Source organism: Aptenodytes forsteri, unplaced genomic scaffold, assembly GCF_000699145.1.
Source record: "Aptenodytes forsteri isolate BGI_AS27 unplaced genomic scaffold, ASM69914v1 Scaffold679, whole genome shotgun sequence".
Taxonomy (NCBI): domain Eukaryota; kingdom Metazoa; phylum Chordata; class Aves; order Sphenisciformes; family Spheniscidae; genus Aptenodytes; species Aptenodytes forsteri.
In genome coordinates this window covers 399,105-426,658 of record NW_008795924.1, presented here as the reverse complement: position 1 = coordinate 426,658, position 27,554 = coordinate 399,105, and the positions used below count along the sequence as shown (strand labels likewise).

Genomic DNA, 27,554 nt, shown 5'->3' with positions numbered 1-27,554 from the left:
AGTGTCTCCTTCTTTGAGTTAAAGCACAACAAACAGACAATATACCCAGGATTCCTCTGTGGTTTAACACATTTGACCCATTAAAACAGTCTTGTCATTTTCGGTAAATCTTAGGCAGCTGAAGATATCAAGCCACATTAGTGTTCAACACAACATACATATATACATGCTAAGAGGCTTATCAGCGATAAAGTGCACCTTAGACAAAACAACCAAGAAGTCAGGAGGGTAGGGGGAAAAGAAAGGAGACACCTCAGGATTCAGAGGCAGTAAAGCTTAAAAAGAAAGGAGCTTCAAAATGTAAAATGCAAGACCTGGAATCTCCTGCAGGGAAATCACTGAATAGGTAATCTGGCTTATTTAAAAAATTGCAACTAGAAGGATGTAAATGTTGGTCTAAAAGTTAAAGTCTAATGAAATTGACAGAGATGCTGCTCTTGTCAAAGATAAGACGTACAAGAATTCACAACTAAAGAAATATATGCAGAGTGAGCCGAGTGAAAAAATCTGCACCAGCTCAGTAATCCTTAGCCAGAGGAGATTCCCATGAGCTAAAAAGGATTCAAACTGTCACTGTGAAAGAAGCATAGACACAGAGTTCCCTAATGCTAGTAGCATATGTTTTTTCTATCTACATGATCTAGAAAACCATAGAACATTGCAAACTTTGGGGATGTCAGCAAGCATAAAACCTAGATATTGGGGGGGGCAGGGGAGAAGAAAACACGTTTGTCCCGTTTTGGTCTCTTCCACCAAATAGGTGGGGTTCTAATTTATAAGCACCCACTATTATATATTGCTTTGTAACTGTATTTTGTCCTTACCTTAAATTTGGTTTTCTCTCAGCTAACCAGGAAATTCTAGATAAGAATTTATAGATATCAGTATCCATTCAGGTTCTTAGGGAGAACAAGAAAGCCAGAGGAGTAGCAGCTAATTTATTTGCTAAATCATAGGTGACTATCTTGCAACCAGATTTGACCATCACATCAATCGGGTAATTCTTATGGACTGCTTTGTGCAGCTGTCTTGTCTACAGAGAGTTATTGGCAGGTACAGATCTACATTTTTGTCAGGCAATGAATACAATTCACTCACATGATCTGTCACCTTTATCACATGACCAATGCGCATCTGGATACTGAATAATGCTGCCAACTTGAAGTGGTCCTATAAAAGGCTATAGGACTTTCCCTCCTTCCCTCAAGCTTGTTTTATTTTTAAACTTGAACTGGTGGAATTGCTTATGAAAATCACATTTCAGTGAAAATACATAAAAATAACATTTACATTATTCTTCATCAACTAAGAAAGCACTTGAAATTTATAAAAAGTGCAAGGCAAGCTTTGTATCAGGAGCCACTGCAAATCAACCTGAAGCTAGAGAAGTGAAGATTTCTGATGCTATCTTTCACAGATTCTACTAGAACATATCTTCCCATATCCTTGTTTTTATCTCCCAAACTATGAATAAAAATATATTGCTTTCATCTTTGAATAAAATAATTATTCAGTTAAACTCTCTTATTCAACACAGATGAATGCATAACATCTCTCTACCTGTATCTAACACCAGGGAAAGAACAAACAAACTTTTATTTCACGTCCTAACCAGTGACACCTCCATGCAATACAGTTCAGTTTCGCCTAAAACTTCAACAGTATTGATCACAAGAGTACTTTTGGCTGCAGTTTGATAGATTGGAGAGTTTTAGTAAAGATATAAGTGGACAGAAATTGAGCCTCTTAACTGTTTGGAAGCTCTACTATAGAGTTATAGAAATGGGAATAGAATGGCACACAGTGATTTGTATAAGATAACATTTTACTGACCAGTGTGGCATCATGGCCCAACGGCAAGTTCCTGGGTAGGAAGGTGTTCATTTTGGATGATGAAAAGCATTTTAATTTAGCATTTATGAGACTGGGCTGTTCCGATACCAAACATTCTGACAGGGCATTTTTGGCAATGATGTTGTATATATGATATAAGGGTTAATGAATCCTTGCAATCAACAGAGTAAGGGTTCCCTGAAATTCTACCAATACATAAAGAACTGTATTATTAGCTATTCTGGACTATAAAAGGATACATTTGAGAAGCGATTCTTTGGAGATATTTTTTACACACGTTCTCATTTTGTTCCATCAAATCAGAAATGTTGTGGGTATGAAAAGGTTAAAAACTCTTGGAAAGTTGCAAGAGTGCTTCCTTCATGCTTGTGAGAAAATTATGTTAATCTTGCCCCTTGATTCTGCTAAAATATATCCAACTTTTATAATAATTTTGGTATGTTTCTCAGAAACTAATCTAGAAAAAGTAAAAAGATATGTGGACATTACTGACTTCCAACTAAATGCGAATAGTAATTATGCGTCAATATGAGACTACATAATTCCACTTTTTCCATATTAATATGTAAGTAATGAAGGATCTTTCTAGGAACCCTAGTAAGCAACACTGAGTCTACACTCATAATTTGCAGTTAAAACAATGAGATTCACAAATCCATTGAAATGTTGTCTGCTAACAAAGACTGGTTCCAGGCAACTTATGATAAATACCTATATATCACATGTACTGTAACAAAATTACTGCCCATCCAAACAGAATTACAGAATTCAGAAAGAATTAATAGAGTTGCATTTACCTGCTTGGATCCCAATACATCTACTTTCTTCATATTCCTTTTTAATATTAAAAAAAAAATCTGCAAAATCTATTCTTAAAACATTTCTTTTTAACAGAGGATTATTATTCTTTTTTCCCAAGTCAGAGAACTGAAATTCTTATATTCATCCAAATAACTTAAGTTCAAGCTCTCTAAGTTAGAATTCATCATTTTACAATTCTCATTTTTAGGAAACAGTTCAGATTAGAGAATATTTAGCCTTGTTGCATGGGCTCAGCCATCACAAACGGGAGGAATGAAAGAAGTAAGGCATTAGAAGATGACCTAGATTCCTCCTTTAGTAACTGTGTATCATTGAGCCATGGTGGAACACATGTACACTTCGCAGTGTGGTTTCATTGCTTGCTGAATACCTGGCTGTTAATCAGTGTAACATATCCTGCTCTGTCCTGCTAGCCTTGTCCTCGAATTGTTCCTCCTCCCCTTCATCAAGCCTGGTCGATCACCAGGTGACGTCAGGTTTTCCATTTCGAACCTGAACAGTAAGGAGGAATGTCTTTCACTTAACATTACTAGCTGGAAAAAGTGAGATTCCTGAAACTTCATTCCTCATTGTCTCCACAGCAGGGAAAAACTCATCCTGATGCAGTGCCTTCATTCTCCAAGCTTCCTGCAAGGACAGACTTGTTCACAGCAGAGAATGTACCTGCTATCTGCCTCTTCCTTCAAGGCCAGCACAGTAGCCACAGCTAGCAATTTCTGAATAAAATTGTAGCTGGGTCCCACTGAGGAAGGAAAATGGGATCACAACTGAGAAAAATCTGTAAGAAAACAAGCTGGAAAGGGTTTCTGCCACTGAATCCATTCTTTCTGTTTTAAATAGAATAGCAAGAGCTGAAGCAACAGGCTGTGAGTCAAACTGGATTTGACCTCGTGTTTAAATCTATTCAGCAAGCCAAAACACACCTAGCTACATTGAGCTGGCTAGTTCAGATGTACAAAACACCTCCAAATATAATCTTACAATTTAAAAAAAAAAAGTCTGCACATATATCTGCATCTCAACAGATCTCTCACCCTGGGACTCCATGTCATTCCTCATTTCCATTTGCAGGATGGTCACTAAATAGGTCTCAGCACCAAAGCCTGCACCCTTCCAGTGAAGGAAGTCTCCACGAGATATGTTTACCTGGCACAGCAGGTCTGGATACAGCTTACTGTTCTGCAGCAAACTTGCTGTAAGATCTCAGTATCAGACACTAAAAGCCTGGTCTTTTTGAGAGCTCAGTGTTCATTCAGCTCAACACACATATGGATGGGTCTTCACATTTTCTCAGTACAGGTCCTAAGTTCCTACAGGAAACAGCCCAAATGTTTCCACCTCTGAAGAACTATTTTGTCTTTGGAACTGAACATAATTGCTCAAAACTGCCAGCAGTTTATCCTTCAAGCTCCTATCTATAAGGAAAGGTTCAAAAGGGAAGATATAGTTTCTGACACCTAGCATTTCTGCTGGGACAACTATTCAAGTTACTGTGGATGACGTGTTTTTGGGTTTTGGGGTTTTTTTTAAATGAGATTTTATGTTTATTCTCTCCCAAACCTATTACAAACAGAAAAAAATATTTTCAAGGCCCTTTAAGCAGCTCTCTTTAAAGCACCTGTGTATGCCAGATCTTAAGTGAGAGGTCCTCTGAAACCTCTAGAGTGACCATAACATCCTTGGAGACATTGAGCTAAGTCATAATATCTTGTCTTGGAAATAGTCCTGGCCAAGGTTTGAGAGACAGCATCCTCCATGCAGTCAAACCGCGAAGAAATTCTGGGAAAAGTTGCTATCTTAGATACAAGTCAGGAACCAACTTTTCAGAAGTCTTCTCCACAACTGCCGGACAAGAATGAAAAGCCATTGACAAACTTAGTCTCTTACCTTTCAAAATAGGACCTGTTAAAGGCAGAACTCAAGAGGCTGCTGAATAAGCCCTTTCATTCATTCAAGATCTGAAGCTATCTGGAAATGCTGACAGTCTCCCTGGAGCTGTTGTGATCAGAAACAAAGAGGGAGCAGGGTGGCTAAACAAGAACTTTTAAGTTCTTCCTGTTATTAACAATGTCGGAAAAACAGAGTTTCTGCCATAAAGTGTTGATGTGGCCCATAATTACTTCTTTAATTGCAAAGACAATTTCTCAACTGCTGCCTTGTGAAACACAGCTGGCAGCAGTGGGGGTTGTGGCTATACCTTGCAAAAGAGAGGAAAAACATCTCTTCTTTTCAAAGGATCTGCATTCATTACTTTTCAAAGCATGAGTTTGGGTATTCCCGTAAGAGAAGCAAAAAAGAAGCTGATTTGCAGAAATATGACCTTAAGCACAGTCATAAAATATTCAACTTTCAGGTGTCCAACTGGATTGGGAGATTGGAAAACGGGTATTACACAGTGGAAACTAAAGAACAAGGGCACCCTCACCAGATGATCATTTCCTGTAACTATGGTTAATTAAGGAACATCACATTTGCCTGAATAAGGAATGGGGTGGCAGAGTTCTGATGTCATTGTTGTGCAGCAGAGAAAACAAAGGATGAAACAGACAATCCAGTATCTTAAGCATATTGTTCCCACAATGTTAGTGGTAATTTATATGCTAATAGTGGTTCTTTCACATTTCTGTACATAGACTTCCACTTCCTCTCCCTTCAAGATATCAAATCTCTCCTCCAAATAGGGAGCAATTAATAGTCTCTATTGAGCACTGATCCCAGGAAGAGGTATGGATTGTTAATGGAGATGATCATCTTAACCCCTGACTTTGGATGCTGAGAGCAGGAAGCAGATGCCCCTGCAATTATGAACTCTTAGAGGCCGACTTGGGGGAATCTGGGAGCATGAAGTGGAGTCAAAGGAAGGAGCAGAGACACAAAGAGGAAACTCTCAGATCACTCGGGAGAGGTGCCTTCAGTGGTCACACATACAATCTGCCCTGAGGGTTTCCTTGCTGAACAATCAAGAATCAACTGGGGAAAAAAAAAAAAAGGCAGTGAACAGTGGAGGACAAAGCTGGCTGATTATCTACACATACTAAATACAAGGGTAAGCTGTGAAGAGCTGCAGAAAGACTTCATGAGATGGACTAATTAGAAGACGAAATTTAGAATAGGTGTATGGTAAAACTGAGTCCATGGAAAATAACAAGTTTACATACCTATTGCCACTCTGGAATGAAAATGTAAGGAATCATTAGAAAAGGAATAGAGAACAAAACAGACATTACAGCACTGCGTAACAACTAGACAAAAAAAAAAATCATGAAGAAAATCTGTTGAGGACTAGGAACATACAGAAATTGTCTCTGGTAATGACAGAAACCCCCGAACCACAGAGAAAGTATGAAATCAAAGGCCAGCTGTGCCCTTCTCTACAAGCATCAAGTCTTCCTCAGCAAGCGACAGAATCATCCCTTTGAGTGGTGGGACCAGAGTAGTTAGCACTGTGGACTCCCAGTTACCCTCAGAAGTTGGATCTGCTCGGTGACCTCCAGCCAACAGACTGGTGCAATGCTACCCTTTTCCTAGCAGAAAGCGATTGCTTGTACAGTACAGTTTTCAGGTCACAGCCTGCTTCATCCCTTACACTGAGACAAAGGAAGAGGGAAGAGTGCAAATCCTTCTTTCCCTTCCTTCCAAGAGACAGTGACTGATTTTGGGCAAGGCCTTTTGCATCTCTGCTGCCAAGAGACAGCACTACCTTCAGACAGGGCTCCACATCAATGGCTTTGCCCAGTCACCTTAACAAGGTCAGCACCAATAGCCTTATTGCTCACATGCTCCAAGCTGAACTCAAGATTATAGCAATAGTGGAGGACATTTTCTATCCTCCTGTCAGTTAAATGTAAACCACACATATATTAACTAAAAGCAGAGAAATTTTGGAGGTGAAACTCTTCCACATGAAGTGCAAAAACTAAGCAAGCACCCTCACATCTGGTGTGGGAGGACAGTGTCAGATAAAATTTTAAGTTTCAGAAACTAACTTTTGCCAATATAGCTGTGATAATGATATCTGTAAATACCATTTAGAGATAGTTTTTACTCCTTAAGATTGCACACGAGCCTGAAAATCTTAGGTTTTTTCTTTATCAGTGTGCTACCTTCTTGACCATCTCTTATCAAATATTGCTATAAATGTTAGGTGAGCCAGATGCCTTAAACGCAGGTGAGAAACGCTAACATTGTTGGCCAAACAAGTCTTCATTACTACTGCAGACAACAAGACCTTTCACTCCCACCAACTCTATAGGTTTTAAAAGGACGTAAGAATCTGCTAACAACTTACTGTGTATAGTAGATCCTCTGGAGTTACAGGACTGATGAAAATGGTACGGAGACATCGCAGGCAAGCTTCAATAAACTTCAAATCTGGCGACAGTAATCCTATAAATATGGACAAAAACTACAATTCAGTTTCATTCTCTTTGCTTATTTGAGTACTTTAGGAACATTTACTAACATAGATCCATTAAGGGAAAAGTACCTTGCAATAAGGCTGGGATAATATGGCAGTCTAGTAGGGATTTGACATTATTCTCTGTACCCATTGCAAGGCTTCCAAGGACCACTGCACATTCTGTTCTCAGTTCTGTGCTGGAGGTTTCTTGCTGAAGTAAATACAGCAACCTGGAAAGAGAATTATTTTTAGAGGAAAATTCAGATGGAAGAGAACTTTTAAGTCTAGTAAAAAAAAAAAATCTGAATCCTGCTATGTAAAGAAGATGAAGTCCTTAAAAGAAAGATGAAGAGTGAACAAGAGTAAGACGAACACTTTATTCATAAGAACCTTTTTGCACTCTGTGTTCCTACACAGATTTTACTTGCTGTTATGGTAGAAAAATACCGCGCTGTTTTTTCTAGAAATGTAGTGTCACAGTACTGACATCCAGGATGAGGTCTTTCAGGATACCAGGAAGATCCCAAATTTCAATTAAAGGAAACAAGTCTACAGTTTGATGTCAATGGGGAAGGGAACCTCATGCATCTCCCCTAACACCTAGGGACATGATTACTGCTATCATGATGATTGTTATCTTTGACAGTGATTTCTTCTGGGTCACAGTTGCAAAATAATTCCATCATCAAGCACAAGCATGGGGGCTAAGAGTAATCTGAGTTTTTAACATTGAGAAATGATCATATATGAACATAAAGAAAGCCCAGAAAAGTTTTATGTGCTGGAAGGCAGCTGAATTGCAGCTAAGCAGGATCACTTCAAGCCTAAAACACATCTTGCCAAATGCATACCTTGGGTCTCAATCAATTTGGATTCTTTATACAGTATCAAGATACCTAGGAGCCCCTTTGAACATATTTTAGATTACATCAGTAGCACCTGAATCACAGCAGAGGTCACCGAACACTTTCAGTCTAAATTTGAGTTATGCAAAGAGCCCAGATAGCAACCACATTCCTACCTCACATCAGTACAGAAGATAATCACTTGAAGATTCAGATGGTTTATAAGCTTAAGATGAAAACCGTTTAACTAAGAGCTCCCACATTACATACAAGTCTGAGCAAAACTTTAACAGGTAAGATGACTTGGACATTGAGATACAATTCTCTCTGTATATGTAACATACACAGTCACTTTTCTAGATTCACTGAACTAAGATATAAATATTCTCAATTTAGTAACACACTACTCTGTCTAGTTTGAAAAGGTCTCTCCTAAAGCCAGGCAATATACTGAAGCCTTCTCCAGGAGCAAAAAGGAGACAAAAGCCAGCTTCTACCCCACTGCTGAAAGGAATAGAAGTAGTTACTCAGGTAAACAGATCCCTAAACAAAATGTCCCAAAAGCTGACTTCCTAAATCAAAGGCAAGGGAAAAAATAACTGGAAACACAGTAGCTAAATGCAATTTAGGTACATGGGACTGGAAAAGCCACCAAGGGAAGTGCAAGCAGCCCCACACCAGACAATAACACAGAAGAGTACTTAACACACACTCCAAATGTTTCCCAGTTACATAAGGCAGAAATTGCTTCTTAGAATCCCCTACATTTGAAACCTAAAGTAAAAGGCCAACAGACATAACTACGGCATGTCACTGGAAGAAAGCTATGATCAAAGGTCTCTTCAATATCTATAAGCAGCACATTCATTACATAAAATTCAGACTATCACAGGCAGTAGATAATTTACCAAGCTCTTGGAGAAGGAGAACAGCAAAATAACCCCCCAGTATTCCCTAACAATTTATTTGGATGAAAAATTTTCTGATTGCCAATCTGCTAGGAATCTGCTTTGCTCTAAACACAGGTTTGACAGCAGTCAGAAAGTAGAGGTGTGCTATTATAACTCAAAGCACATGTGTACCCTTTTTGAGATGTAGCTAATCTCATGATGGAAAAAAGCTCCAAAACACAAACACATACTAAGGAGAATATAATTTCTTCCTGAACACAAACAAAACAGTTGAAATGTGGCACAAAATTAATGTATGAGATGCAAGCAACCCCAAAAGCACAGATCTCTTTTCTCCTTTCAACTTCCTTCGGATTCAAAGGATCAGACTGGCATAAATTCAGAATAGCACAGATTTCCAGAATCATTGCTGTTTTCTTTAATCCACTCCTTCCACAAACTTAATCAAACGCATCCAGGTTCTTTGCCCCTGCTTATCTATCTGAAAGGCCATTTATTCCTGATATTTAGAAACCTCTTCTAATTTCTTATACAAATCTATTCCTGACTAATTTACATCAATTTAGTATTGCATACATATCCTTTAATTTGTGTAATTCTTCTCATTTCTTACAGCGACCAGCTAACGGTCCGGAGGCACTTTGGCCCAGACTGCCCACATGGCTCAGTGGAGCTGATCCGCTGTTTGTTCTTCATTTTATTGTAAGCCCCTTTAATATTGACAGAGCAAGGTATGTAAAAAAGGCTCAGATTATCAGCTGTTCCACAAAAGCTTATCTCACACATCATTTGCGCAAACTCAAAATTAAGCGTACCTATATTATTGGCTTGTGGAAAAGGAACAAAAATTATACTTAAGGCAATTAAATTACATGTTTCTAAAGCTACAAATTCTGGTACTGTATTCTTTGAAGTATAAGCTGTGCTATGTTCAAGGTAAAGATTAGTGCTGTTTCTGAAAGACTACAAAAGAAGCAAAATACATAATCAGTCTTATGCAAAATCATCACAAAGGAAAAAAAAGCATTCCACTTTCAATCCGAATGGGACAGAATAACCTTGCATTACTATTACTTCTTTATAGACAGCTGGTTTTGGTCTCTGCCTTCTAGATCAGGTAAGGATAGACAGGAAGCAGAAGCTTCTTTGGTAATGTACAAATGCACTGGGTGATGCTGGCTAAAATTCATCCCTGAAAAGATGTTAATTTTTTTCTGGACACTGAGCTACTATATGGAAAGTGCAATCTCATCTACTGTGCTACCTCTGATTGACATTCGCTAATTGCCAAGAAAAATCCCTTATTGTAGAAAATAATTTGACAGGAATTACCGTGAGTAGATCAGAACATGAATTAATTTATTGCAGTAACCTGTACAGCTGTTTTATTTTAACACCAGAGATTTGACTTTACTCGACCCTAACTTACACACATACATTTTGTAAGCTAATGTTGCAGAACAGTTTTCAATATGTTCTATTTGTAACTCCACTGCTAGAAACAGTTACCTATCTTCTATAATCTGTATCACACTATTTCACAGCAAAATTTCAACTTTTTTTTTCCCTGGTATTTAAAAAGCAAGCTGACAGATTTGTTTTTAAAGAGTTGGCAATTTAGAAAACACACTGACAACCACCCAGACCAGCCAAGAACAGAAATCAGCAGCAACATACATATAATCTTTCATCTCTGCACGAGGAGTAAAGAATAGAAAGTTTTAAGTCTGTTACCAAAACGATTCAGCTTCAGGTATAAGTAGTTTATTAAAAGTTACTTTTTACAATTATTTTAAATGATACAGTATATGATACAGTAATTTTAGTAAGACTTAAGGCACTTGATTCCTACTGTTTTCACTATGCTTTCTCAGTCTGCTCCTTCAAATGTGTAAGTGTTAGAACTCTTCAGTGATGGTATCTGTAAGGACATATCCAGGCTCACCCCTACCTATACTGCAGTAAGCAGATCTACTTATGATGCAGGAACATAAAACTGAATCGTAGTTTAATTCAGTATGTACAGAACAAACATGCCGTCAAGCAACATAAAACAACCTCCAAAATGGGAATAAAAGGCTCCATTTTTCCCTAAATCCTCAACCATACCCCAAGACAAGCGTTGCAGCAGCATGCTTTAAGTTGGGTTGGTTTTTATTGACTAAGCTGGGAAATACGTTTCAGAGTGCTGGGGCAAAGACAACTGGCCACTAGCATCTGTCCCCTTCCTGTGAGAAAGGCCTCACTTACACATTATTACTGACCACTACTAATTTGGAGATATGCTAAGCTTCATTTCAGAATTATCTGAAGAAGCACTGTTACAGAAAAATACCTATTCTTAGATTTAAGATCCACAAGGCCTCTCCCCAACCAAGAAAAAAAAAACCCAAAACAAGAATCAAGACTAAACCAATCCTTTCACTGATTATTTTCTAACAAGCTTAGTAAGCCATTCAACAAGCTTTTCAGACATGGGGTTGTCTGGTGAATACTAGGAGACTCCTCCGATGTAAGTGTTGGGAAATATGGATCTAATTACTAATTAAAACTTGTCACTAACAGTCACTTTTTTTTAAATAGCTTTCAATAACCTAGACGTCAATTTAGAAATGCAAGAGTATTTACTTCCATTTTCACTATGAATTCCTGAAAACCTGCTCCAAGATGCATCTTCCCTGTACAGATCACACCAATAGCCTGCTCTGATTATTAAGGACTTCAATAAATAATCTGTTCCTTATATCCAGAAATGTTCACTCATAGAATAGAATCATAGAATTGTTTAGGTTGGAAGAGAGCTTTAAGATCAAGTCCAACCGTAAACCTAGCATTGCCAAGTCCACCACTAAACCATGTCCCTAAGCACATCTACATGTCTTTTAAATACCTCCAGGGATAGTGACTCAACCGCTTCCCTGGGCAGCCTGTTCCAAGGCTTGACAACCCTTTCGGTGAAGAAATTTTTCCTAATATCCAACCTAAACCTCCCCTGGCACAACTTGAGGCCATTTCCTCTCGTCCTATCACTTGCTACTTGGGAGAAGAGACTGACACCCACCTCGCTACAACCTCCTTTCAGGTAGTTGTAGAGAGCAATAAGGTCTCCCCTGAGCCTCCTTTTCTCCAGGTGAAACAACCCCAGCTCCCTCAGCCACTCCTCATAGGACTTGTGCTCTAGACCCTTCACCAGCTTCGTTGCCCTTCTTTGGACACGCTCCAGCACCTCAATGTCGTGTCCTAAACCACTTTTTTTTTAAAGGGATTTTTACAAAATCCAAACGCACCTTAAATTCTGAAGGTTGTTCTCTTCCAAAAAAAACAATTGCTATTTTCTTTCCTATTAACACTCTGCACTTGGAACAGATGTTACAGCTACGTTAATATTAAATAGTGAAAATGAAACACGCTGACTATAATCTATAGTCTTTCTATGTGTTTAAAATGGAAATCCTTAACTAAGCTTTATAATTAGTGAAGATGAAAATTTAAGTTCCGATTTTACATACAGTAAGTTTTTGAAATATTAATAATATCCTTTTCTAGATCTTTAAAATATGCTTGTGTTTCAGATGAGGTTTTCCACGGAGTTAGACATCCATATTATAACATTTTCTGTTTCTTTCTTTAAAAGAGAGAACTGACACCAAGTAACATTGAAAATTAAGTAGTTAAATGACAAACTATAAAATTACAGAAAGTTTCAAGTGAGGAGAACCCATATAATTGATAAATGATGAAACTGTGCATTAATAAACTGTTGTGAAACATTAAGGACAAAGACCACATCCTTCTATTGTCACAAGAAACACAGGGATAGCACACTACTGTACATTCGGGACTGGTCTGTTGTTTCCAGGGTCTAGCATAGACAAATTCAGCAAAGATGTTTGTAATACATTCCTCCTGTGTATTAATATTAAAAGGATAAAAAGGTAGAAAAACAGCATGTACAAGCAGGGGATAAAAGGGAAGGTCATAATTTGGATTTTGGAAATTTAAAAAAAAATTACTAAGGTACTTGTTCATAGTCCACATTTTTTAAAAACACGATGTCCCTGCTTAACCTGGATCCCATATATCCAGCCTTATCCCTTATCAGCCAGCCATTCGACTTCTACGAAACCTGCAGAAATACTGGAACAAGGCTCTTCTAGAACTACCGTAACTCACTTTTGTAGAGCCTGAGAGCTTCAGGAGAAACCAAAAGCACAGAACAGATATTCTAAAACAGAAAAAAGGTGCTAATATTCTTGTTGACTCACTCTTCAGTCTGTGATCCCGCAGTAAAGCTCATTACAATGAGACAGGAAATGAAATAAAGCTAATAGAAAGATCTTGCAACATCTTTATGAACATTAATCCAAGGTCTGATGCTAAGTAGTTTAAAACGCAATATTTTTACTTTTTCAAGCTTCTAGAAGGCTTCCCTAAGATATTTTCTTCTAATGTTTACACAGAATACAATTTCTTCCATTTGTCCCTGCACTTCTAAGAGCAATTAACTGATTAAAGCCTCTGTCTCAGATGTCAGTAATGGTATCCAGGCAATCATATCTAAATGCGGTAGGACAGTAAATCCATCCAGAGAGATACTTCAATGAAACTCCATGGTTTCTAGCTATGCCTAGAAACCAAAAATAAGGTCAGCTGGAGGCATGATGTATTTTAAAGAACTGATAGGGATTCATCTAGGAAAACCACACAGTATTCTAGATAAAGTAGAAGCCTATCAAAGAAAGTAGCTGCTGAACAAATGGCAACTACAGTGGCTTAGCAAGGAAGGTAAACAGTTCAGATTTTCCTTTCTTCTGAAGATTATTGAGATGGGTGTGGTGCATCAGAGTTGTGCACTATAAGACAGACTTGCATGATTTAGACCTCATCAATCCGGTCTGTACACAGACCTCACAGTTAGCTAAAAATAACAGAAATTTACTCTTTGACATTCCATCCCACTTACAAGTCACAAAAATCTCTGAAGTTCTTAAAATACCTGGGAAGGAGATGAAACTCAGCTGTTAGTAAAAGAACACTTTCAGCACTTCATCAAGCCCCATAAGCAGGCATGTGGAAAGAGAGCTCAGGGTAACAGTTCGAGTCAGTACCGTGAATCTTAAACCTTTTATCAAATTATATGAATAAATAAGAGCTTTAATTCAATCATGACTATCTGAATATTATTAGTCCCTCGCAAAACAGATGAATGCACCATCTGCTGGAATGATCATGATTTCTTATTCTACCTTGGAAGATGCTTGTCTTCCAGTCCATTGCAAGAAGGCCTGAGAACTGTACCATGGAAACATATGCGATGAATGTACAAGATGAAGGTACTACTGAGGCATATTATTTACTGTTGGCTTACAGAATATTGAATAAAAAGTTAATGCATGCGTAGAAGTTGACCTCTGAAGACGTGGGAAGTCCCAGTGAGCATCAATCCCAAACTGAACGGAATTAAAGTATGAGAACAGATCAAACAAGATATGGCAACGTACAATTTTTTTAAAAACTTCTCCTTTTAATGCATTTTAAGCATTACTTTTCAAACAGCATAACAAGAAGCAATCACTGGCCACAGAGTTTTCCAAAGCAAGAACTAAGTATCATTTTAAAAGTACACAGAATAATTTCTGTAAAATATCTGAAGTGACAAATTAAATAGTTATGGATTCTTACACAAGACGACTCAAAAATATGAGTGATTTTTATGACTGTTAGTCAAAGAAATGTATCCTAAACTGAGATGTCACAGTCTCACTTCTGGAAGCGACAAGTTAATTCAAAATCTCCAAAAGTTGGATCCAAGGGGCCTGGGCTAACTCTACTACCAAGCTAAAAAAAAAAACTACTAAGCAAAGATAACTGCTTCTGAAAAAGTTCATACAAAGTAAATAGTACCTGTCAGTTTTTTAAAAAAGCCAAGTCAAGAAATGTGATGGTAGGACTCAGCTTTGAAATATACTATAGAAAATGTTCCAACTACTTAAATGTCTGTAAAGGAGACAGTAACATAAACACTCCATTGACTTGGATTAGAGAAAAACACCCTTCTACTTCTACAGTATTACAGTGCTGCAAGCAGTAGGGAAGTAAGCTACAAAGAAAGCTTTTCCTTTAGGAACAAAACAAGGAGTCTCAGCTTACAGCTCTAGTAATTTATTCTAATGCTTAGACTTCACTTACATTAATATTCTATGATTTGTTCTATATACATCGCATAACTTGCATCCAATCTGATTTTTGTTCACTTAACTAAATCCAGCATTGGAGCCTTCTAATATCTACAGAGCTGTAAGAGGTCTGAATTTAAAAAAAAAAAAAAACATTTTTCATGTAAGAGTAAATAAGGACTATGATCAAGTTTTTCCTCACCTTTCTCTTTAATGATCAGTTTCATTTGAAAAATAACTCTTGCTATTCTACACTGAGCCAGTGCAGTCTGATTCACCTTTTTATAATACAGGTACTTTCATTCAGACTGCTAACCGTCTTCCTAGTTCTTACCCCAAGGTGCTACCGACTCTCTAAAGTTGTTCACATGCACGTACTTTTAGAGTAACTTGAAGGATATTGAAGTTGCTACAGTATGGCCTCTCCTTTTTGTTACTAGATAAAAAAAGCTCACATCCAAGTGCCTGAGCACTATCAAATCTGCAGTCTGTATGAGCTAAATTTATTCTATTTTTCCCCCTAAGACTACTCCACAAGCCATTTAGCAAAAAATAAATACATCCTTTCTTTGCAGACATTTATACTAGAATATGTGGGATCAACACACAACCCCTGAAAGCCAACAGAGGTAAATTTACACTAGCAACACTCAAAGCTGTTTAACTTACACAGTGAATTACACTGATTCAGTTTAGTATTGAAGTGTGACACAAGCTCAAATAATTTATAGGACTAGGGCAGTTGCCTCCATCGAAGAAAGACTATTTTTGAGATGATACAAGCTTCTTGTTTTACAAGAAATGTGTTAATAGGCATTATATAAAGCAACATCTTCATCCAGTCTTGCTTCAACCATCTTACCACTTTGCTCAAGACTGATGTCTTATGAATAAGTTCATTGTTGAATTGTTCATTCCATTTACCTTTATAAACTACCAACACGCAAACTTTATTCTAAATGTTCCAGAAATTCCTGTGTGGAAATATTTTTTCCGTGTTAAAACATCAATGAATCAGGCAGCCTATGACCACCATCTGAAAAACTACTGTTCATTTAGACAAACCAATTTTAAAAGGTTTTTGTCTGAGGATGCTAAGCAACCTTAAAACAAAAATTAAGCTATGTTTTGACTTCCCATTCACTTGCATTTTTAAATTCTCCATTGGGAATATCGTGTAGCCATTTTGTATACACTCTGTTTCATATTACCACCCAACATTCAGTTTCTGCACATGAAAGAGGATGTCAAGAATACGTTTTTGAATACTTTTTTTACAGATGTGTCTCTTACAGCTGCTTAGGAACAGACACCATGAGATATCATAAAGCTACCTTTTACATGTTTTTAAACCTGAAACTTAAAATTCTAATAAAAATACAGAATTTAAAAATACAGAATTTAAAAGGTGTCATTAGAAGTACAGCTTATATTAACAACTTCCTTTTTGCTAATAGAAAAGCCACTTCAGAGAGAGAGGGTTGCACAGCTTTTAAACAAAATCAGCTTTAGTACAGTCCTGCTGACTGCAAATATTTGCCTTGACTCACGTGTACTTCATAGCTGGGTTAGAAGAATACCTTCTTCCAGTTATACATAACTCTCATGGTGAGGGTTATTCCTCATAAAGAGATGTATAATTATATAAACAGGCCCCAACTCCTGACTTGCTTTGAAGAAAAAAGCAAGGACAACCACAGGAGGCCTATTAGGGCCTCTGCTCTCCACCTCTTTCACCACTCTAGAGCAAAGGAAGCCTTTAAAAATACCAGCATCACAGATGCAGCTCCTTCACCTAAGCACACAAACCACTAGGTTTGGGCACAGATCCCTACCCTATGGAGTACATGACACAGAAAATCCCAATGCGAAGTGCAGCCAAGAACAGAACAAGGCATCAGGAAACAACTGTGCCTTGCTCTCGTAAAGATGTCCAAGAAGTTTGGACAAAACACCTCATTAATGTGCATGACAGACCTAGTAATACTATATCCAAATGTACTGTCCGAGCTCTTGAAAGAAAGCTGGTAACATGCCAGAGATCATGAATGTTTCAAAAGATGTGTATAATTGATAACTAGTACACTTCTTATTAACACCACCAGCAGCAGTCATGCAGTACAAGTTGATCTAACACCTTACAGCTTCTGCAGTCAGCAGGTGAATTAGGTGGGAACTGAAGATCACAGAACCAGAGCTGTAAGGAATCTTGACAGATCCTCTAGTCACTGACCTTACTCCAAGGCAGGATCATCAATCATTTGAAGTTACTGTCTTGCTTGTTTTTCAATACTTCCATTGGTGGAGATTCATCACATTGTCACCAGCAGCAGCCTCTCAGCACTGCAAGGTGCAGATGTACATACATTTCTCTACTGCTATGGGGCAGTCTTGCTCTCTCCTTTGTCTGTGCTCATCTATCCTTTTTTTTTAACTCAACAGAACAATACTTGCTCTTTTGTGAAAGTTAGTTTTTCTGTGATTATTGAGCTGAAGAAGTTTTCTGTGCAATCACACAAACATGAACACAAGAAGTGGTAGTAGGATGATCACAAACATAGAGGGGTGGTTCAGTGAGATAACCCTCTGTCAGAAGAAGAGACCTGTTAAATCAACTTGGCTTTTCACCTCCACCTTTACATACACTGCCTGGGTCAGAGCCACCAAAGGCAGTTTCATTAGTGTAACAAAGTCCTAATCCCAAGGCAACAGAAAGAGGAGATGCAAGCCACAAAAGCTGCACTTCTACCAACAGAAGTTTTCAGACAAAGGAACGCAAGAAAGGAGTTGCTACTGAGCATTGAGGGATTAGGGACAAGATTACTCCAGAAATACTAATTTCAGAGAAGAAAGACGCCAAGCAAAAATAAAGAAAAAAGCTCAAAACACAGGCATGAAGCTTGAAGGCCCATTTGAACCTAAGTCATCACCTCATCAGATTATGATTAAAATGGAAGGTAGCATCAGGACAACAGGTGCTAGCATGTTGCATACTCAGCAACCCTTCTCTAAGAAACAGACCCCCACCTGCAAAAAAACCCAACTCCATGTTTGTGCTGTGTACCCAAATGGTTTCCCACTGAAACAGACCACATTGAAAAAGTACCAACACTGGAAGGCAAACTGGAGATCAGAACTTTAGTAGAACCTAGTATTTTCTGGCCTTGGACACTATCTTGCCAAAAACTACTTTATAAAAGATGTAACAAGCTAAGAAGATCATAATTATTCTGTGCCTCACTGTCCTGATTTCAGCTGGGATAGAGTTAATTTCCTTCCTAGTAGCTGGTACAGTGCTGTGTTTTGGATTTAGGATGAGAATAATGTTGATAACACACCGATGTTTAGTTGTTGCTAAGTAGTGCTTACACTAGTCAAGGACTTCTCAGCTTCCCATGCTCTACTGACTGAGAAGACTGGAGGTGCACAAGAAGCTGGGAGGGGGCACAGCCAGAACAGCTGACCCAAACTGGCCAAAGGGACATTCCATACCATGTGATGTCAGGCTCAGTACATGAACTGGGGAAAGCTGGCCAGGGGGGCTGCTGCTCGGGGACTCGCTGGGCATCCGTTGGTGGGTGGTGAGCAATTGCATTGTGCATCACTTGCTTTCTATATTCTTCTTATGATTTTATTTCAATTATTAAACTGTTTTTATCTCAACCCACAAGTTTTCTCACTTTTACTCTTCTGATTCTCTCCCCCATCCCACCGGGGGCAGGGGGAAGTGAGCGAGCAGCTGTGTGGTGCTCAGTTGCCAACTGAGGTTAAACCACAACAATCACTAAGCACACCAGGTCTCTCTTCTGGAGAAGAGATACACAACACACTTTCTTCTGCAGTTAAGAGACGTCTTGTGCCAAAACAATTCATATAACAATTACTGATAGACCTATGGCTTTGTCAGAACAATCAAACCAACTCTTCTTCAGAAATACTAGTTTACAGTTTTAAAATGTTTTTGTTCCCCAGAATATCAACTGACCAAGGGAAACTTAACAGATTCCTAGCCTTCTGTAAAATGCAATTTCGCTATCCTAAAAAAAGACTTTGATCCCTTTATTGGTAAGTATTTAAAGTCTAGGAAAAAAAGTTAGAACACCCAAATCTGATACTCAAAATTGGTACAGGTTTTTCAGAGCTTAAATTATTTATACCTTTTTTTTGTTCCTACCAGCTTGCTTTCTAAATACTGTTCATCCCCATTAGAAACAAAGATCCTATCACACATATTAAGACAGGTTATCTAGCATATCGAAGTCCAATTTATCACTCAAAACACAAAAAATAATAATATTGCAAGCTTCATATCTGTCACTTCACTGACATTTCTAGAGTTGCTCTTTCTCTAGGCCTCAAACTAGAAATCTTTCTTCACATGTCTGCAGGAGCAACTGCAGGCATGCTTCATCCCCTCATGCTGAAGAATGGTTTGGGTTTTATTCTCTCTTTAACAAATGGTGTTGCACGGACAAATTAGACAGGAAGGAGTTGCCATCTCCTTTCCATAAAAGGGGTAGATCCTCCACGATCAGTTTTCTTCTCCCTCTTCCATGTCATGAAATAACTAGCTGCTCCCTTTTCCTCATAGGAAAGCATGTGTGGTGAATCTAGAAACCCCGCCCCCCCAGTTCTTCATATTTTTATTACTGTAGCAAATTCTGGGTTTGTACAATTCATCAGAACTGGCAACCCTGCAATATTCTTCATCCTTTATCAAGAAAAACAATCCCCAGCTACTAAGGATTTTTTTTACCTTTTTTAAACTATTTGTTTAAGAAACTGAGAAAATAAACCATCAGATACAAAAATAGTCAACAGCAGACATCATTTACCATCAGTCACTCAGATAATAGAGAAAAAAAACACATAGAGGTTAAATATTTCTCATGACAGTTTCCACCATTCATTGCCCCTTTCCACTTCACCGTACCAGAACTTTTCCAACAAGAGAACTCGTTTTTGGTGGCTACCTTAAGATCAGAAACTAGAAAACAGTAAAAAAAAAAATCATCTGCTGTCATTGCTAAACCTAATCACATCTGTCTAGTAACCCAGCCTTAGACTGTAGTGAAAACTGATGGCTGTTTGTTCTATGAAACAGTTCAACGGCTTTACTGTCCCAGGTACAAAGAAGAAAAAGTCATGTCAGACCTATGCAAGTTAACTCCTAATCCATCGCTGTGCTGTTCCTTCTTTACCAAAATTCAGTATCAGGTCCATGGATCAGTGCATACCTCCAAAGGTGGTTTAGAGAACCTCTGTCTAAAACCATTTTGGGATAGCACTGGGTTCAATACTGCTATGTCTAATCCTAACCAGCCAGTAATAAAAGAGATTTGCATGACGTGCACCAAGCACAACATATATTTGCACAAATACATCTTTCATGCATAATTTCAGCATATAAAGTTATAAATAAAGAAATTAAGACTTTCATTGAAACCACACCCTCACTCATAAGGAAACGCTCCCTATGAGTGAGGGAATTTATAAATATATATATATATAGCTAACGATGGATTTAGAGCTGAGTACTCAGGCAAGTACTAATACATCCTGTCTGTACAGGAGATGGTTCTGTCAAGCAGATACTTCCATTCCTGCAGTTAAAGGATGGCCAGTCCTTTAAGAGTAGCATTATAAAAGACACTAATTAAAAGAACTTCTAGAGCAACTGCATGAATTCAAGGATAACCCCAAGGAAAAACTAGACATATAAAGGTAGTTCTTCATTAAATCAGATTACAGAATCACAGAATAGATGATGTTGGAAGGGACCTCTGGAGGTCATCTAGTCCAACCCACTGCTCAAAGCAGGATCAGCTACAGCAGGTTGCTCAATATTCCAGCCACGAGGCCAAGCTTTCCAGGACACAAACTAACAGACATACTTTCTTGGTGTTAAACTAAAGTCATACTTGCTATATGCATAAGCCTCTTTACTCCTAAATACCCAAACATAGGGAGTTTGTTGCTTATCTTCTACTTAAACAGTAAATGAATTTTTTAACTAAGAACATTATCTGACATTTATCTGAGTAACTCCAAGAAAAGCTGAAAGCAACAGGGTGGTTTTTCACCCTGCAGTCCTGCAACTGCTCTCACAACAGTCAGCATCCCAGTATGAAAGTATTCAATATGTAAGGGTGGCTCTTCTGCTATGCTCCATGCAGGATCAAGTATCAACATCATGGGTCGTCTATGAATTTGTAATACCATACATTTAAACAAAGAATTAATCAGGATACTTGTGAGCTATGCAAAATCCCTAATAAATGACTTAGGGAAAGGTGAAAATTGACTATATAAAGTTCTTTGAGGTGCACCTACCTAGAGATAGGCCTTTAGCTTTGGGAAGAAGTACACTACCACGTTACAGCTCCGAACAACTGACTTTATGCCTTAAGACTCTGGAGAACAATCAGCTGGAAGTTAGAAAATGATTTTTGGTAAGTGATGAGAATGATTTAGTGTTTTTGTTAAAGGTCTTGGGTGGTCAGGTTTAAGATTTGATTTAGAAAATTCTGTATTCATTTTGGAGCAAAGGAATAATTGAAGCTTTTAATGAGAAACTAGCTCTGAAATAGATTAGACTTTAAATATTAAACTCTCAGTAATGATTAGATAAGCAATAACTGGATTCAGCTAACATTTTTGACAAAATAGCACAGGTCAGAGCTTTAACAGGTAACCACAATGTACAGGAAGACAAAGCTATGCTCTGATGACTGGAATTTAAGATTGTCCTCTCTACGCTCTGCCATCCACCAGATGAAGAAAGAGGAAAAGAGGAAATATGTCACAGGCTTGAAAGACCCAGTTGTTGACTGGATTACAAACCACTGGATGCCGTATCTTTCAGGGTATCAGAAAGTGGTCCACAAACTTGCAAAACAGAGTTACCAGGAACTTATGTGTTCATTTCATTGAATGTTTTTCTTTTCCAATTCCATCTCTGTAAGCCAGAGGCTTTAGATGTTTACTGCAGAACTCAAAGAGCTTAAGAGCAGTAACTTTTGCCTACAACAGAAACTAACCTACTCACCAATTCAGTGGCCTTAAAATGTGGCTGATGTGCGGTTTGTGGGAAAGTGTTATACAGGATGCCTCAAGGTACCACAGAGTGGGGAGGGAAAGACTACTTAGCTTCTGAAGTTATGTCAAAGAATGGCAAGATATCTGCGTGGTCCTTGTAACCACTTAAGTGAGACTCCTTAGTTCCCCATGCCTTAGGTGTTATTAAGTGCCAATGATTATGATGACAATATGATTGTCAGCCTGGACTCCACAGTAAACAAGCGTTTTTCTAGCCTCTATTATAAACTCCACCAGAAAGGGGCTTTGATTACAACTCAGAGGATTGGGAGCAAGCAGCACTACAGACTAACTACTACTAAATGAACGTTGTTTCATTAAGTCAGAATTCCTATCAAGATGAATTAGAAAAGAACAATTTACATTTGAACTGAAGACTCAATCATTTTCCTGAGATTTAGGAGGTAAGAGCAACTGACAAAAAGCTTTAAATACCGAACTTGGACTCTGAAGAGGTGTCTGACATGTCAGACACCTCTTTAGTTATTCTTATAAAACTGTCAAGTGAAGGAGCACACCAATAATTAGTATGGACTTCCTCATTCTCTGCTAGCACTTGTGTGGTAGGAGGAAAAAAAATAGAAAATTGAAGGACAGTACAAGTAGTAAACCATTCTAGGCAAGGCTGACTTTTTGTTTTAAGTTGGCCAGCCACTGAAAGAACTCTGTATTAGGGCATTAAAATACCTTTTTCCCCCCTGAACTTTAGAAATTTTATTTTCTGGGACTGCTACTAAAAAGTAACAGTTTCAAAAAGTAAAATTTCTGCATCCTGACAGAGGTGCCAGAGGCCAGCATTTCATGAGAAGGTAAAGGAATAACTCTCATTCTGTAGAGAGGAAGAGAGATAGAAAACAGTTTCTTAAGAAACAAAATCCACATACAGGCTGGCTACATTTATGTTCTTAACATCTAGGACCATGTTTGCGTACACATTTGTACAGTTCTTAACTCTTCTTAGTTCTTAAGTCCAGACATGGCAATTCAGCAAGCTTTCTTCAATCAACTTTGTTTTTCTTAGCACCCTCTTCAGAACAAGTGGTCAAGAAATGACCATAGGTCAGACTGAACTTAAAAGGGACAAAAAAATTTCATTTAAGGTATAGATATATCTCCCTTTCTAAAGATGGCACCACTACGCAGTCAGCTCATGGACTCAGGAGGCCCCTGGGCTAGAAATGACAGCGATTCAGCCGTTCTTCCCCAGCATTTTCTTCCTCTATGGAGATCTTCAAAGGACTTCGCATTTCTTTCCAACCAAGCAGCAGTCTAATATTTTAAAATAATAGGGATACTTCATACCTACCGGTAGTATTTGGCCCAATTTCAAACAAAAGATACTTCCTAGACTTGTTTCCAAACCTCGTGAGAGTCTGTTCTAATATATGAACATACTGTTTTCTTTTCCACTAAGTGACAGAAATCTGAAGGGGTTCTTTGGGTCTAAAGGGTCTCTTCTGAAAGCTTGCTGGAAGAATACTTGGGGAAGAAGAGAGAAGCAAGAAATGAGTAAACAAGAAGATGAACCACAGGACAAAGCAGCAGCAGAAGAATTCTAACAATCCCCATGCCATTACAGAAAAGAATCAACTTCCCTTGAGAGACTGCAATCTAAATCTGTGAAAAGAAAATTGTTCTCCTCATTAACTTTGCAGAGGAGACTTAAAACAAAGAATGCTAGCTTGCTTACTCCTATTCTCATTGAGGGAAAGGTTTGACTTTGCAGACTGGAATTCCAAAGGTTCCCATACTCCAATGGCTTCAGCGGCCATTTCACAAATTAGAAGGCATGTCAAAAAAGCCAATTAATTCCCACCACCTTGTTAGAGAGAACAACAGAAGGAGTTCTCTAATCCAAATGGTCTATAATCTACTTAAGTCTGTCTGCAACACCTTGAGGAAATTCTAAAGCCTTCAGAAAGGCACTTTGGGGTAGATGATGCCACTTAAGTTTTAGCCAGTGAGATTGTCTTTTCTCATAATAACCCAGCCAATTTACCTTCATCTATACCTCTAGTCTGAAAAGCCTTGACATTAGATTTCCTGTAATTTGAGGATAACTTGTACTGAAATGAGGACAAGCGTGATAGTTTACCTTTTAAGATTTTCCAAACTCAGTCATTTATTTCCAGTTATAGGTTAACCATATAATTTACTTGGACAGCCAGAAGGCATTAACAACAGAAAAAAAAAGTTTGGATTTTCATTACTGGGCACAGAACAAGAAACAGCAGAAAGCAGGATAACTGAAGGAACATGAAGTCCTACAAAATTTAAGAACAGGCAGATTCTAGATTTGGAAGTTGGAGATCTTCAGTTGCTTTTAAAATGGGAACCACAAGAATCAATGGTAGTCGCAAGAATCCCTTAGGGCCTGTTGCTGAAAAAAATTTCTTAAACTTTACATAATCTTCAACAAATGTCCACTTCGATCTTTTCATCTCATGCGAAGTCTTCACCTGTTTATAATTTGGTCAAAACTGAAGATAATTCAGCAGTTTTTGTAGAGGGGGTTTCCCCGCAGCTAATTCCTAGAGAAATTAAAGGACTAGCCTTGATACAAACTCAGTCTATAAATGAGAAGATATTCCCTGCAAATAAAATGCATTTTTTGACAAGCCAGAAGCTTTCTCAAGCAGGCGAGTTTGGGACCTAGTTGCCATTTTAAGCAAAAGGATCATAGGTGGGTCCCATACTGCTAGCACAAGTAATGCAGTGCTCAATGTTTTCCTTCTCCATTGCTGCAAGTTGTGACTGAAAGAAAGCTGGAGGACAAGAGGGGTGAAATGAAAGCTGTAGTGAACAATCCAGTAGCTAAAGTTACCTGTTAAATTTGTACTAGTGGAATCAGGATCCAGCAAATGTTAACATCAGCTGAAGCAGTAATTCAGCAATAAAGTATGATCAATGGTTTTTAATCCTCTGAAGCAGGTAGAGAAGACAAGCAAATTATCTCAGATGTTTTTTAATATTTTTAAATTATATTTTAACATAACCTTACACATTTTCACTTGTGAACTCAGCAAGCAATTGGCTGAAGAACAGGATTAAGATACAACCACTTTCATCCATCATTAATATCATCAATGTCAGAAATTAGATTTCATTCCTGAGCTGATAACGTTTAATAAAAATCACCAAGACCACTTTAGAGAATTCTATGAAATTCTAAATTAAAAGCGTTACTCAACAGCCTGTTCTGTAATACATGAGTTTAACAGATATTTCAAGTCTCTCTCAGTTACATTAAAGAAGTATGCAGTCAACTACAATCAAAGTTAAAACAAAAAAGTGCCTGTGATCTAAGGATCATTATTCCAGATCTGTTGTGAATCAGTGAAAAGGAGAGTAGCAAAGGACATACCTTGGAACTGCTCCCAAAACAATCAAGTTGGCTTTTTGTTTGTTGTTTCCAATTACAGCATTTTTCATATCTCTGTAAATCCAGAAAGAAAAACAAACCCTGGTAAATTATGCTGAGGTATTGAGGGCTTAATCTATAGAATTTACTATTTCCATGAAGGCTTATCAAGTAGACTTCCACATGTCCATGCTGCACCTACAGGACTGAGTAGGGCTTCAGGGCACAGTTTCCACAGCCCACAGATAAATACCCCAGAGCTCTGGGATTCCATTACATCCCAGCTTATGCAAGTAAGCAAAAACCCAAACTATCTCACATGCACACCAGACATGAAGAAGTCTCATTATTGAGGAAAACTAGATATACTGGTTCTTTGTGCCCATATATTCACTAGAATTCTAAAAGAAAAGAACACTATTGGTTGGGAAATCAAATGTTGGTAATTTAAAGTATTAACTGAATATTCTACTGGGTGCAGGAAAAGACAAGCTGGGGGCAAAAAAAAAAACGAACAAGGAACTGTCACCAGTCTCCAGAGACCAGGCTTTCACTCTCCTCTTCACCACAGGCTTCCTTTTGTGAATTTCAGCAGGACACCTAAACATCTGTATGTCAAAATCCCAGGAATAAAGTGGAAACAAAAGCATTTTCCTGTCTGAGAGTTACTGCAAGGTTAAATACATTAAAGGCATTCATACTATGGTAAAGGAACAAGGGAAGCATTTTGGAAAGAGGACACTGGCTGCACACACCAAGAAGTCCTATGAAAATGTGTGGTTTGCAACCTTGTTGTTCAGAAAATTGCTACTGCATCCTAAAAACCATCACCATCTTTTTAAGATTTTTTTTCTTCATATGAACACATTGAATATATATCAACATCCAGAGAATCTGAAAGAAAGCTAGCAACTTATGACCAGTTTCAGAAAAATCAAGATGACACATTTCTAGGAAACTTTCTAGTTGTAGGGACCTTTATAAGAGCAGAGAACAAAAACAGTCCAACTTCAGATAATTCTTTATCAACAAAAAACAAAACTAGATTGATTACAGTGTTAGTAGTTGCAAAATTGATAAATTAATTACTGGCTAACTATGTCCATAATTCATTCAAATAATTTGGGAGCTTCAGTGGTTGCTTTAAGTTAGCATATTTTCTTGCCACTGTATCACTCTTTCACCTGCTATCTGCAAATTTTAAGAGATTTAGAGTAGCCCTGTTCTTTAAGATCCACCCTGGCCCACATGAACACTACACAGTCCTTACATATCCATTGAAAGTGCAAATTCCACTGCAATAAGCAGCTGTCCCAAGTGTTAAACTCACTTCATTAGAGTTACAAAAAACTTCTCAGCCAAGGCAGGCAACATCCAGACTGGCATAAACAGAACCTTTATAAACCTCAATTAGTGAAAGGTAATTGCCCGTCCTTTCTGAAGTAGTTCTCCATGTGACTCACTCTCCCATTGCATACAGTTACCCGGCCACAGAAGAGTGATCTAGGAATTTTAAGCAAATGGACGCTGCCTAACTTCTCAGTTTTGGCTAGTGATCTTGGAGCTCCAACAAGGGAGCTGCACTAACTGCAGCTGAACGCTGAACTGCAGTTCTGTGTATCTCTTAATACAGGCAGAGTCAGGAAACTACTTGACTTGTCAAGTGAGCCATTACTTAACAGGAATATGCCTACCCAGCACACAATTTTACACAGCTGAGTATCAGCAGAAAATGTTGGACCTTTCTGTTCTATCTCCCCTAAGTTTGGTAACTTTACACCACAAGACAGGAGGTAGAGGAGAAAGAGCAAGATCAGAAGACAGGCTAAGCTAGAAGCCCAAGAAAATTTAAGGAATGGAAATGAAGATTTCACTAAACTCAGAAACAGTACTTCAGTGGTTTCTATGCTGAACGCTTGATATAAAAGTATCCGGGTCATTTTAAAAGGTTTTTAAAATACAAAAGTCAGTCCAAAACAGTGGCAGAAGCAATGATCAGATGTCTCAAAGGAATGGAAACTGTAACAACAGATGTGCTAGATTCAGGTACTAAACTGCTCAGGCCACTCTAGGACTTCTAAAAAGGCT

At 38.1% G+C, this 27,554-nt stretch overlaps 1 protein-coding gene across 2 annotated transcripts in view; it reads right to left on the bottom strand.

The window, feature by feature from the left end:
* The window catches only part of ARMC8 (armadillo repeat containing 8), a 79,785-nt gene that overhangs the window by 40,054 nt on the left and 12,177 nt on the right, over positions 1 to 27,554 (bottom strand). The window contains exons 3-5 of one of the 2 annotated variants that reach the window (XM_009284957.1): positions 25,470 to 25,541; positions 7,163 to 7,305; positions 6,965 to 7,062 (exon numbers count right to left, since the gene is read on the bottom strand). In XM_009284957.1, the coding sequence (XP_009283232.1) occupies positions 6,965 to 7,062; positions 7,163 to 7,305; positions 25,470 to 25,537 (309 nt within the window). In that variant the 5' untranslated portion in view covers positions 25,538 to 25,541. The remainder of the gene's footprint in view (positions 1 to 6,964; positions 7,063 to 7,162; positions 7,306 to 25,469; positions 25,542 to 27,554) is intronic. The other variant, XM_009284958.1, reaches the window with a different exon arrangement.